Source organism: Dinoponera quadriceps, unplaced genomic scaffold (genome assembly GCF_001313825.1).
Source record: "Dinoponera quadriceps isolate SergipeBrazil2010 unplaced genomic scaffold, ASM131382v1 scaffold707, whole genome shotgun sequence".
NCBI lineage: Eukaryota > Metazoa > Arthropoda > Insecta > Hymenoptera > Formicidae > Dinoponera > Dinoponera quadriceps.
The window spans coordinates 1521983-1535321 of NW_014555450.1; the positions used below are offsets into that span (position 1 = coordinate 1521983).

At 37.0% G+C, this 13339-nt stretch overlaps 3 protein-coding genes across 3 annotated transcripts; 2 read left to right on the top strand and 1 right to left on the bottom strand.

Annotated features, from left to right (window-relative positions):
* Positions 1-452: 452 nt before the first annotated feature.
* On the bottom strand, positions 453-2370 carry LOC106744176 (probable palmitoyltransferase ZDHHC24). The gene has a single exon (XM_014618671.1). The coding sequence runs from the start codon at positions 2122-2124 to the stop codon at positions 1285-1287; it is 840 nt and encodes a 279-aa protein (XP_014474157.1). The 5' UTR covers positions 2125-2370; the 3' UTR covers positions 453-1284.
* Positions 2371-2664: 294 nt separating this feature from the next.
* LOC106744178 (coenzyme Q-binding protein COQ10, mitochondrial) lies at positions 2665-4110 on the top strand. The gene is made up of 3 exons (XM_014618673.1): positions 2665-3013; positions 3241-3369; positions 3582-4110. Exons 1-3 carry the CDS (start codon positions 3006-3008, stop codon positions 4024-4026), a joined length of 582 nt encoding a protein of 193 aa, XP_014474159.1. The 5' UTR covers positions 2665-3005; the 3' UTR covers positions 4027-4110.
* A 2583-nt stretch (positions 4111-6693) lies between these two features.
* Positions 6694-11563, top strand: LOC106744298 (carboxy-terminal domain RNA polymerase II polypeptide A small phosphatase 1). Its single transcript, XM_014618952.1, has 5 exons — positions 6694-6747; positions 6804-7228; positions 7926-8365; positions 9407-9592; positions 9680-11563. Exons 2-5 carry the CDS (start codon positions 7159-7161, stop codon positions 9878-9880), a joined length of 897 nt encoding a protein of 298 aa, XP_014474438.1. The 5' UTR covers positions 6694-6747; positions 6804-7158; the 3' UTR covers positions 9881-11563.
* The last annotated feature ends 1776 nt before the right edge of the window (positions 11564-13339 follow it).

Consider the following 13339-nt stretch of genomic DNA (forward strand, 5'->3'; position numbering starts at 1 on the left):
CTGTCTGCAAAGAATAATGCTCTTATCACAACATTCTTTTCAACCTACTAGAGATTATGCATTTGTAATCATCGTAAAATAAGATATCTTTGATCGAAGATTATTATATATATATATATATATATATATATAGCATACCACGTAAGCGTCTAGCGCTTCTTTAGCTGAAAATAAGTGTGTCTGACGCCGCGACATATAATTTTTTATCAAATTTATAGCGTCGCTGTAACTATAAGCCGTAATGGTAATGGTGTAACTATAAACCCTAAATGGTATAAACATTATAATATTCCATCAATGCAGGATATCAAACAAATCGTATATTTATATATCTATATATATCTCCATCTTCTTCTTTTATATATTTCTATCAGTTTTATATACGTATTTTTGTTTAACATTAAAAAACTTTATGCCGTTTGGGGTAGACATTCAGGTAAAGAACCATCGACAACTGTTGACGTATAATAAATTAGACGAACGAAATATTGTATAAACTAGTCTATCCAACCAGTGTACAATTCTGCTTAAATATTTAAATGTTGCATAAGAAACACGATTGTCTATATATCTATAATCTGATTGAAAGTTAATCTTTTGCGAATTAATCTGTAGTTTGGATTTAATCTCTGTATGTAGATTCTTGAGAGAAATTCTTTGCTATGTATCACGCATATTATAGACTATAGTTTTTTTTATGTACAGTTTTCCGACGTAAAATATAATATGTACAATTAAATATAATTTCGCATATTTAAAAATGATATGAGAATAGATGTATTGTGTAAGATATAATTAACGTCGAAGATTTTCTACATTTACACAGCCGTGTTAAAATGTTTAGATGAAATTGAAAGATTTTCTTTGTTGTACATATATCGATCTAAAAATTGGAATACTAATTCATAAGTGAATTTTACACATAAATCTAAAGGATCACATGATTATAATAGATAGATTTTAATAATTTATCAGATGTACAACTGTATCACCTATCATATAGTTACATCATATATGTAATATCTACAAAAAGAGAATATACATTAGCATGTATACATACATATGGTATATGTGTGTATAATAAGCCTTAAAATGCAGTGGAATTTTTAACAGCTTTAATTGACATTGTCTGATTGCAAAAACATAGCCCTCCCAAAAGTTGAATGAATTTCTTGACAATTTTAGTCATGAAAACAATACTGATTTGTATCGATATGAACAAATTAATGCTTTGAAACATTTTGCTGAGATAACTTCATGAGAATTATGTGATTAAAGTGTAATTTAATCATCTTTTAAACACACGCTACACCATGAGGTTCCATCATGAGGTAGCTGTGATTTTATATAAGGAAGAAACCATGTCAGATACCACCGTTCTCCAAATACATCTTTAATGTTATCCTTCCAACCCATGTCATATGTATAGTTTCTCTTGTTACTCTCATTACTTACAACACCCCTGAGTATCAAATTAAAATGATAGATGCACAACACACCCGTATATAAAGTACCCACGAACGACACGACGTACAGTACCAAATAGAACTGATCGATGGACATGTCGATACCGAAGAAGAAGATCATCATAGGGAAAACCATCCTGATGATTGTTGAGAGCTCGAAAGGTACTCTATTCCAGATGAAGAAGCTGCCATAGCAGAAGGCGTACGCCGCGCCAAGGAACAGATACCACAGAAACATGACGAAGTAACGGTGATTGTAGAAACCTATGCAGTAGCCAACGAATACGCAATGGTGATTGCGCTTGAGGATGCAGGTGTCGCAGGTGTGACAGTGCCATGATCGCGGTGGCGACACAGATTCGCAGACCGTGCACAGCCACCATCCGTTTTCAGTTTTTGCTGTGCCTATCGATATCACGTTTCTAACGGTACTGGTGTCACACAGCACCGTGTACGTGAAATTACCTACGATATTCAGCATGATGAAAGTTCCGAGAACAAAGTGCAGTGTATACTGCAAGCCCTTGTCCTTGTACAATTCCGATAACACTATCCACAATCCGAACCAGTATACCAATGGCACTATGATTAATACGAAGGCCATCGACGCCAGATCGCCGGCAGTCCGCGGCCATATCTTCTTTCGCATTACCACCATCCTTCTTCCGTTCTCCTCAGTTCATTTCGTCCCCCTACAGCAGTTCCTTTCTCTCTCTCTCTCTCTTGTCCTCAGAAATTTACTTCTCCTCCCTCGAATGTGTCCTTTTCAGAATGCGATACAGTGCTACTCCTTTCTATAAATTGCCATTTTCTCCACAATACTCATCTCTCGGAGAAAATAACCTAACTCTATCCCACTCAAGGCGCATCATGCGCAAGGTGGTTCTTCTCTCTTTCTCAATGATTCCGGCCGACCCAGGCTGCGTTCGGGAAGCATGCGATCAGCGTTGACCGTTTGACCACCACCAACCACAGCCAGCCGTGATTTGGTGTTTTCCGACCAATCGATGTAGCCCGTGTCTCACAATAAGTGCTTAAAGCACCTATTGTAGACCAGGATTAATACGCTTCGATGCGTATATCTCTTGAATGATGCGTAAATTTCTTGAACTAATGCAACCATTTATAAAAAGAACAGACCAATTATATCTATGGTACAAAATTTCAAATGTATCTTTTAGCCTGTTTTTTTTTAGCTGCACTGTTGGACCAGTGTAATAAGTTGAAATGAGACAAGTATATGTTTTCTTACTTTCTCACTTATGCAGTGTGGCTAAAAAGAACAGGCCATTTGTCATGATGTCCCTCGAGTCTGTATACGCGTGTGTGAATTGTGTGTTTCTTACATGAATTATAAAAAAATATGGCTTTATATTTATCGAATATCATTACGTATTCAACGCAATGAATTGAAGATGAATGTAAAATGATGGGATAGTAATAATCATATTTTAAGGTTACGCAATTTTGAAGTAATAAATAACAAAATTAAATGCAAATTGTAGAACATCGTAATAATATTCAAACTGTTACCTCGATATGCGCAGGTAATGCTGTGTTTACTTTCATGTCGTGTGAAATTACACGTGATGTATTAAGATTAGGGGTTAGAAAGCATATAATGAATTGGCAAAGAGAGAAGAAAATCGTGTGTTTATGTATATGTATGTGAGAGAGATATTGACTTGCTTCTAGAGATCGATGATTAAAAATGTTAAATCGGAAATATATAAACTTCATCCTGATTTGATATATATATGTAACAAAATTTTAGGCATCTGCTTTTTTTGGAACACTTAACATCATCATGGAGATGTGACATTTTTAAGCCGAGCTTGAAAAGAATGTACAAAACACAAGCGAGTGATAGAACCAAGGAATATGAAGGCCGCAAATTAGTTGGGTAATAAAAAAAGAAAGACTGTTTTAAGAAGAGATAAATAAGTTTTTAATTTATATCATTTCTCATATTTTAGTATATCATTTATTTGTACATGTTATTATAAATGTTGTATTCATAACATGGAATACATATAACTGTTAAGTAAATATTAATTAGGCATGTGTACTAATAAGCACATCGTTAAATTATAATTTAATTTCTGCTATGTACAGGTTTTCTGCAAAGAAAATGTTTTATGTGGTTTCCGATGTAGAAAATTATAGAGAATTCTTACCATTCTGCAAGAAATCTGATATTACATTAAAAACCAAAGACTCTCTGAAGGCTAACTTGGTAATAGGATTCCCACCTATAAACGAAAGTTACACTTCCAAAGTGACAATGGTGTATCCGAGATTAGTAAAGGCAGAATGTAAAGACGGCAGATTGTTTGATCACTTGGACACATTGTGGATCTTTAGGTCAGGACTGAAGAACAATCCCGAAACGTGTGTGATCGACTTTTCCTTGTCTTTTGAGTTCAAGTCCATTATTTATTCTCATTTGTCAAATTTCTTTTTTAATGAAATTGTGAGACAAATGGAGAATGCCTTCCTTGAAGAGGCTAAAAGAAGGTACGGCCAACCATGTTTAAAGGCTGTACAGCTGCAAAGGTGACTGAGCCAAATATTTAGAATGTAAATAGTATTTGTCCCCTGATGGAAATATTTTACCGAAATATAATGAAAACCTCTCTCAATTGACCCTATTTCATTGTCACTTCATCAATATTTTAGTAAAAAATTAACCGACATTTTTGTAATTTTTCCTCAAAAAGTCATACAGTTTTCCCAATTTTTTTTCACAATTATATCCAATAAATTTTACAATATGTTTCCAAATTTTTTTATTACTTTTAAACAGTATACTTTGACTTTCCTTAAAATTTCTCAGTAATGCATTCCATAAAGAAAATTATGATTCATTTATACATATTCAGTAATCTTTCAATAACTTTTATTTCACTCATCATCGATTTCATAGTATTACTTAATATATATAAGTAAATTATGATTTTCCTTATGCAATGCAATACTGCAGTGAAATATTAGAAAAGTTAAAGTGTACTGTTGAAAAGTAATAAAAAAATGTTGAGATGTAAAATATAAAATGTATTGAAAACTATGTGACTTTAAGAGAAATTATGAAAATGTCGATTAATTTTTGACTAAAATATTGATGAAATGATAGTGAAATGGAATCAATTGAGGGGGGATTTTCATTATATTTTCAATAAAATATTTCCATCCGGGTTGTCATGAATTAATAAATTTATTTATCTGTTACAATATTGTTGATCTTCATCTCGCTGGTTCAGGTTTACCATGTACCGACTTTATCTTGGGACTTATTGTCATTAAATCTTGTTTTACAATACGTAAATTCGTCAAGAGATAAGTAACAAAAATTTATACGACACAGAATCAAGTATATAACTCAATCAAAGTATCTGCTTGTAACGAAAACTTATGAAACAAAACTATACATTATACTTCTTCAGGATAAGACAAATTATGTAAATTATGGCTATTTTCTCGTAAGAGAGAACACAAATCTAGTTATATCATTTATGCCCGTTATTACTATCATGGTTTAATCGGCGATTAATTCAGCGGAATTAACCAATCACATTGACCAATTAGCTGAACTGAATACAACTCAATACAATTGGTACAATTAATTGTTGATTAGATTTAAACCATGATAGTAGAAATCTTGATGGAATTAGGGTGATAAATGATGATACAACTAGACTTGAGTCGAGTTGTGTGTGCTGCTGAAAAACAAACTATATCTAGGAAAATGTTGAACAGTTATCTATGTTGTATATCTAATGGTATTTTCGATTTGCTAACTCGATTTCGGCAGCATTCCAATAATTTTTGTAGTACTGTAGTCTATAGTTCAAGTAACATACACTATAGTTTGCAATACTGTAGCGATTAGTGGAACGTTGTCCAAGTCTGCTCAAATTAACGAATCGAAAATGCGACAAGGCTAATATTGCATACGAGTTTGTCGAATGTGCCGATTGGCGGTCAAATAGAGAATTTCTAGTGTGTCCAGAGAAAAATTTAGGGACCTTTGAAATCCCTCTATCCAATCAGCACACCCGACAATGCTCGTCGTACGAGCATTGCATCTACACCAGCCTTAGGGAGAATTCACACCTTAACGGAGAAGCAGTAGCCAATCAGAACTCGTGGATAATAAGCAATAGATAAAGCGAAACTGCCGAAAGCAGAACTGTCGATTACCAGCGCGCGTTCTGATTGGCTTTTCCGCTTTTCTCATCAAGGTGTGAATTCTTCCTTAAAGATATCTATATTATGAAAGAATATTTTGTTGGAAAGTATCTTTGATTTTCCTCTTGTAACGATAGCAATGATGAAAAGTTAGAAAATATTTGATTTCCTAACGTTAGAAATAAGAAAAGCGCGGTATAAAAAATTCAAAGTTATTTTAATGCACATTGTGCAAAGTAGATAGGAATATTGAATTAAAGTCACGTCGTTTAATACTATATTCGTAGACATAACGAAAATGTCGGTACATATGTATTTATTGTGCAATTTGCATCTCAAGATATCTCGGAATGGAATTCAAATTTTCTCGCTAAGAATCTCTCCTAGGTGTTCTACACATAACATAATGCAAATTGTATGATAGAAATTTGACATGTCAAAGCTTCTCATTGTTAAACCTATAGAGGAGTGACAGTGTTATACACAATAAAGTTGATTTTACTGAGATATCGTGTCGCGCGAGATATCATGTGCGCACGAAACGAGAGCGTGTATATACACATGAAAATTCGCTTTCTGTATGAATCGCGGGTACTACGCGTCATGGCTGTTTGAACGGTTACATACGTCGGGTCCGTTCGAAAGAATATAGGCTTTCATTCGCGCTCGAAGTCGAGTGTCCGTGCTCCGGGAGATCTCACCGAGTAACGTCGCGGTCGGCCGGCTTAAGGAACGTCCAGAAGCGATGCATCGTCGGAATAGCAATGAACTGCGCAACGAGCGATAGGTGTGGCGCGTGAAAAAGGAAAGGAGCGCGAGGGATACACAGTGGGCACGTGTACGTTTCGGAAGAATGAAGACGTTCGATGTGACCAGTTCCGACATCGCTCGTCGACGCGAAACATCACTCTGAGAAAATCACGGATCGAACGAGTGCCCATCGCGCCCTTTTGCGCGTATATTACAGTGGCGCCTGTTCTCCCGCATCATTGCTGCGCCTATGTGTCTCCGTTTCTCGCGCGGCGATCAACGTAGAGGCGGGAGGGGGGGGGAGGGGTAGGGACGCGCCGTTCTGTGTGAACGAGAGAGTGAGGTTAGCTGTGTGTGCCGTGCGCGCTTTCTCTCTCTCGTNGTGAACGAGAGAGTGAGGTTAGCTGTGTGTGCCGTGCGCGCTTTCTCTCTCTCGTGCGCACCAATTTGTTGCTCCGTCTCGCTCTCATCGTACACGCGCGCGCGTACGCACGCACGCATCGCCGTCGTATTTTCCGTGTTCTCGCGCGCGTGCTTGCTAGCTAACTCGCTTGCTCGTTCGTACGTTCGCTCTCGTCCGCCTGTCCGTCCGCTCACTCATTCACTCACTCACTCACTCACTCGCTCGCTCGTCCGTCCGCCCGCCCGTCCGTTCGCCCGCCCGCCGCTCGCCTGCCCGTCCGTCGGCTGGCGCGCGCGCGCGCGTTAACGGAATTCGCGATCAGGCACGCAGGGACCACCGACTAATGTTTAAATGGACGCATCGTCCATCATCACCCAAGTGTCGCGGGATGACGAGATATGCGCGTTCAACAGCGAGAAAGGTGCGTATCGTGTACTAACCCGGTACCACCCTCCTCCCTGCGCCTGCAAGCTTCTCCGCCAGATGCTGCCGGGATTCGTTTCCCTGCACCTGTTACGGTACCCGCGTTTCTCTCCTCGCCCTACCTCTTCGCCCAACTTCACCTCTTGTCGCTCCCCCCTCCCCCTTCCCCTGTCCTGCGAACAACTTCTTGCGTGTGTCTCATCCCTTTCTGCTCTTCGTCTACATTGTCAACTCTTTTAACCCTTCGTCCTCCTGCTCTTATGTCTCCTGTGCGCGAATTTTCTTATTTTCCCATTCTTATGTCGTGTCCTTTACACTCTATAGGCTACCTCATAAGGGCAATCTGTAAAAGAAACAGCAAAAAATTTATGTTACAAAAGGTTAATTCATATACAGAGACAAGATTTCCCATCTTTAGATGAGGATCATGCTTCTTCTGGTTCGTTGTTTTATTGACTTGACTTTAAGATACATTAGGGGAACTGAGTTTGTGAATCTAGTATAAATTTGATGTTAGTCTCTTGATATGTAAGTTTATTTCTCTGCATATTGGAGAAATTTAACTGAATAAATGTGTCTCAATGAATAATGTCTCTCTTTCTTCTTAATGGACTTATTGAGAAAGAAGAGCACAGAGACATACGATATTAATATGTATGAAACATGTAATAAGTATTTTTCTGCTTATATCATAGCTCAATTGCCAGGAGAAAATGAAGCAGCCAGCAACAGTTCACCTAGTGGCAAGAGGTCGAGGGAGAGGAATCGCGGCTTCCTGCGTTCTCTACTTTGCTGCCTTGGAAGAGGTCGAGGTGGCAGTTCGAGGAGTTCCAAGGCCAGTTCTCTACAGGGAGATGGTCGAGGCTCACCGCCACCGGGTACCGGATCCCCGAGGTTCCTGCTACCGCCGGTCAGGCATCAGGACATGCACAAAAAGTGCATGGTAATCGACTTGGACGAGACTCTGGTGCATAGTTCTTTCAAGCCGATCAACAATGCGGACTTTGTTGTTCCTGTAGAGATTGACGGAACAGTACACCAAGTGTACGTCTTAAAGAGGCCTTATGTGGACGAGTTTTTGCAAAGAATGGGTGAATTATACGAATGTGTATTGTTCACTGCAAGCTTGGCCAAGGTATGTCCTCGGTAATAAGAAGTAGAGAGAAAAAGGGGGGAATAATCTAGAAGTAAATGTTGGTTTTAATCAAATTTTACGTAACTAAAAATAATCCTCAAGATATTCTCAAGTGTTATTTGCTTAAACAATTGAAATAAGATGTATCTCTTGTTAGAATAATTGCTCACGTCATAATTTAATATCTATTTTTATAATGGATGTGTACATTTGCCAAGATCTTCTCCGATATGACTTCTAAAAAGATGAGTTCTCCTTGGATTTGATATATATCCATAATACATTGTCCCATATTGCACGTATATTAAATATTAATAACATTATACAAGTTATTAATTACATTATGTAAGTATGTATGTGTGACAAACTTGATGAAGGCGTAGAACGGATTGAGCAAGAAAGTACCATTTTGCAAATAACACGCAAAATTATTGGAAATGAATTGATAACTCAAAAGATATGCGAAATATTTGCAAAGTGGTCTTTTTTCTTCAGAGCGGCCTAATTAATCTACATATATGCAGCAGCTGTTCAATATACTTATGTCTGTCGCTAGGCACAACAGATGTCTTGTATATTTGTAGATTAGGCCACCCTGACGACAAACAAGTCCTGTCATTTTGTAAATAACATTTTTGCGTTATTAATGAAAGAAGCCGCTCCATACATGGCTATTTTCAATAACCCGAAATCTTGCGTATTGTTTGCAAAACGATCGAAGTTTTCATCTCAATCTGTTCTACGCCCTCGCGAAGTTTGTCCCTATTGGATACTTTGAATATGTTACATTCCATGTAAACAATTATTTTGCCGGATGAAAGATTATTTGGTGTAGAAATAATTGCTTAATGTAAAAAATATTAGCTGGAAAAAAATAATACAAAGCTCTTAAGAATATTCGCAACGATGGAACTCTGATATGTTGCATTATCAAATGAGACGTGTTAGGAAAGAAATTTTTGAGGAAAAGTTTCGAAAATTCTCCAATATGTACAATGTTGATTAACGTGCCTCTTTATTCTACTCTGCGTCATTTCACAGTACGCAGATCCAGTGGCAGATCTATTAGATCGATGGGGCGTATTCAGAGCGAGATTATTCAGAGAATCCTGCGTGTTCCACAGAGGGAATTATGTTAAGGATTTAAACAAGTTAGGCCGAGATTTGCAACAGATCATTATTGTAGATAATAGTCCTGCCAGCTACATTTTTCATCCAGATAACGCGGTAAAACATGCTCCTTACAACAATTGATTTCATTCCGATGTATCTACGATATTTTGATCGATAAGAAAGCGAATACTTTCTCGGCAGGTTCCAGTGGCGTCTTGGTTCGACGACATGACGGATTCCGAGCTATTGGACCTGATACCTTTCTTTGAGAAACTAAGCAACGTGGAGAATATCTACACGGTGCTGTGCAACAGCAATCATCCGTACAACCAGGTGGCAACCGCGCAAACCGTGCCGAGTAATCAGAGCCCGCCGGGATCAGGTTCGCTGGCTGCTTCCTAGCCCCGCCTGAATCCTGGCAACGCAGCCAGTCTTGTCGCTCAATGCACCTTCCGGAGGATCCTGAGAGGGCTGCTTCACGTGACCCACTACTCGCTGTGCGGCCAAGGACCACCTCGAAGCGTCCCTCGTTGACCAGCGGGGTCTTATACCTTAAACGTCATCAATACCACAGCTGCTGGTGTATCCCTCTTCCTGGCGAGCAACGCGACGAAGATTGTTTCGAAGCGCGAGTGTTCTTCCATTTTGCGAGGACGACCAACTGTTGTGCCGATCTTGTCCAGGGTGAGAAACACGTGCGTTCGGGAAGTAAGCGAAGGAGTCGGGCAGAAGTTACTTGTGACGATCGGTCGCGAGAAAGAAGAAGACAATGATATTGACTAGGAGACTATAGCGGCTTACGGGTGCGAAGGTATATGAAACAAAGTGAGTGAGAGAGAGGAGAGAAGAATCGCTCCGAGTCGTTTGATGGGCCATGTTGTGTTGTTGCCGTCGTTCAGTTCGAGCCAAAACGTTGCAAAGCTTTGTTCGACTAGTAAGAAGATATCAACGTTCTGAGGCCCCACGTTTTTAAATGCTTCGGATACAACTTGTAGGATACGTCGAAAAGGGAGGGTAACAGTAGCAGGTAGAATGTGCAAGGGAATATTTTAACTTCAACTTATTTTCAACTCTAATATTTCAAAATTTATCATGATTTCAAATTTAGCCTTAAACGTTATGGATCTTTGAATGCGTGGCCGAAATCATACACAGATATTAATATCTAATATTTGAGAATAACATACGTACAGAAAGTTGCAAAGACCTCTAAAATTTTGTAGATTAAAATACAATAGCACAGAAACAATAAAAAATTATCCTTAAAATAAAAGCTGGTATGTCGAAAGTTTTGCGATACTCGAGAGTTTGAAAGGTACAGATATCAATCTTTCAAGGTACAATATCAAGGTACAGATATCAATGTATCAACTATACAGATATCATAATAAAATAGATATGAACAAGATATATTGTAACTTTAAGGTTTAAAAAAGCTCAAGCTTTTAACAAAGTTGTCAGAGCTATTTCTCGACACTGCCGATCGTTGAGGAACAATGATTTCACACATATTCGATTAAATAAGCTTTCACGTCCGCATATTTACTGAGCATGGCATAATACATTTTTCACAGACATGTAAAGTAAATGAATAATTTCTTAAACACAACTTCCGCTTGATTTCGATAAAACAACAACTTGGAAAATATTCTCAAAGTCTGTTATCATGCAAAAATAGGTATCTTAAGGTCTACGCATCCAAGAAATCATAATATTTTCATTAAATAAAGTATTAACAGAGGGAAATTTGGGTAACTCGAAGTTTCTTCGTAATATCCATTTGCAAAATATGTTCAGTAAAATCATGTCTTTCGGGAAAATCGAGTAATCGAGCTAAGCATTTTATTGATATTGCATTTTAGTAATATATTATGTATCCCTGCTGCTGGTACGCCTTTTGCTGGACATTCTGTGCGTAGCATTTAAAACGCGGCGACATTTAACTTTTGTGGGGTATATTCTACCATATTTCTTATCATCAACCCTCCCCTCTGACGTCTATAAATATCTGTTTTTATTTCATTTATCAAATTTCGCATTGTTAAATATAAAATCATACTCCTTTTTTTTTTTTTTTGGAAATATTTTAATCACACCCGTGAGAGATAAATATTAATATCTATTTTTATCTAGCAGCAAAATGCCTTTTTGAATTTTCATCAAAAAGTTTCAGCGAATTAAAAATGGCGATAAATGGTGTGAAGGTTGAAACTGTTAATTAAATTCATCAATGAATGCCAATCGATTCGCAGAAACTTTCAAAAAATTGCATAAATAATAAATTTCGTAAGCTGTTTTGCTGAAAACGGATAAGAAAAGAACAAATCAAGTTATCAGTCGAGTAATCATGAATCGTATTGTTGCCAATGTTGATAAATTGAAAACTGGGCCAATGCATATCATTCTTTCCCTCCAAGCTAATGAGGTTGCGTCACATTTGACCATTCGTTTTTGGAGCAAGAAAATGGTAATTGGTGTTATTTTGGAGTAATTTGTATGCATTTTCTATTCATTGTAACTCATTGAAATTTCCGGTTTAAAAGTACCGAAAACAAAATTTACCAATGATCTTCTCGAAATGCCAAATGAATGATATAATTGTACTATAATCAAATCTACCATGCACTATGGTATAGTTTTATTTCATCTTATTGCTAATAATTCGCCAATTTGAATTGTTTGATATTCGTGATTGTCAGTGACGTATATTATTTTATTTCATAATAATATATACGAAATAAATCAGGGAATTGAAAGGAATTGAGGGAATAAATGCCGTAAAATTAGATTTCTAAGCTTTTTGATATTAGCAATCGATTTTAACGTATGTAGGTGTTTATGTTCTTTTAACTTGTTATTTTAAAGGCAAAACGATATCTGACAATTAGCATTTTCTTGGCCCAACGAAACGAATCGCACGACAATGTCATTAACAAATTAGAATAATTTAGGTGTAGCCCTTGAGGGGCAATAGTTAAGCGACAGTATATCCTTACGTATGTGCATATATTTACTAACGCGTCATTTGTACACGATTAGGGTTGTTTGATCAAGGCATAACGAATGTACAAAGCGCATTGTACTATCATAAACAATTCAAATTGTTATTATTCGTGCTTTTACCTCTGTTATAATATTATTTTTATTTTATATTTACACTATATATATATACATACATACATACATATATACATACATACATTCACACGTGTGCGTGCGTGTATGTGTGTGTGTGTGCGTGCGTGCGTGCGTGCGTGCGTGCGTGCGTGCGTGCGTGCGTGCGTGCGTGTATATGTGTGTGCACGCGTATTTGTACGTATGTATATGTATGTATATATATCGGCGCTAATGTCGTCACTCCAATGCAAAATTGTACATTAAATCTTGAATTTGGAATAAAAAAAAACAATTTTTTATGCCGTATATTTCTCTGCCACTGAAAAACGCAAATTTTACACTTACTGTTGATAAAGATCTAAATCAATTTATGATGAAATACGCGAACTTTTTGAATTTTTGCATTGAAATAATGACATTACTATCGATATATTCAGTGAGTTATCATTGAATTATTGATTATCATTATTAGCTTATAACGATCTCTCGAGCTGCGACTGCTGTTTTATTTTCTTTTTTTCGTTTGAATACAAAGTAGATCAAAAATTGTAATGCAATTAATCGGGAGATTAGATGACTCCTTATCGACATAAGAGAACAAGAGAGCAGGCACTTTAATTTAAAATAATGTATATATACTTAAAACTTTATCTGGAGATCTATCTCTATATGCAAGATTTTGAATTACAAGAATTTAATGATTTATCGATTAAAATATGTAGTGCGTTATATGAATCTAAAAAT

Coding starts and splice junctions, on each gene's coding strand:
- LOC106744176 (XM_014618671.1), bottom strand. CDS start 2,124: ATGGTGGTAATGCGAAAGAAGATATGGCCGCGGACTGCCGGCGATCTG.
- LOC106744178 (XM_014618673.1), top strand. Junction 3,370..3,581: donor GAAGGCCGCAAATTAGTTGG/GTAATAAAAAAA, acceptor TGCTATGTACAG/GTTTTCTGCAAAGAAAATGT.
- LOC106744298 (XM_014618952.1), top strand. CDS start 7,159: ATGGACGCATCGTCCATCATCACCCAAGTGTCGCGGGATGACGAGATA. Junction 8,366..9,406: donor TCACTGCAAGCTTGGCCAAG/GTATGTCCTCGG, acceptor GTCATTTCACAG/TACGCAGATCCAGTGGCAGA. Junction 9,593..9,679: donor TTTTTCATCCAGATAACGCG/GTAAAACATGCT, acceptor CTTTCTCGGCAG/GTTCCAGTGGCGTCTTGGTT.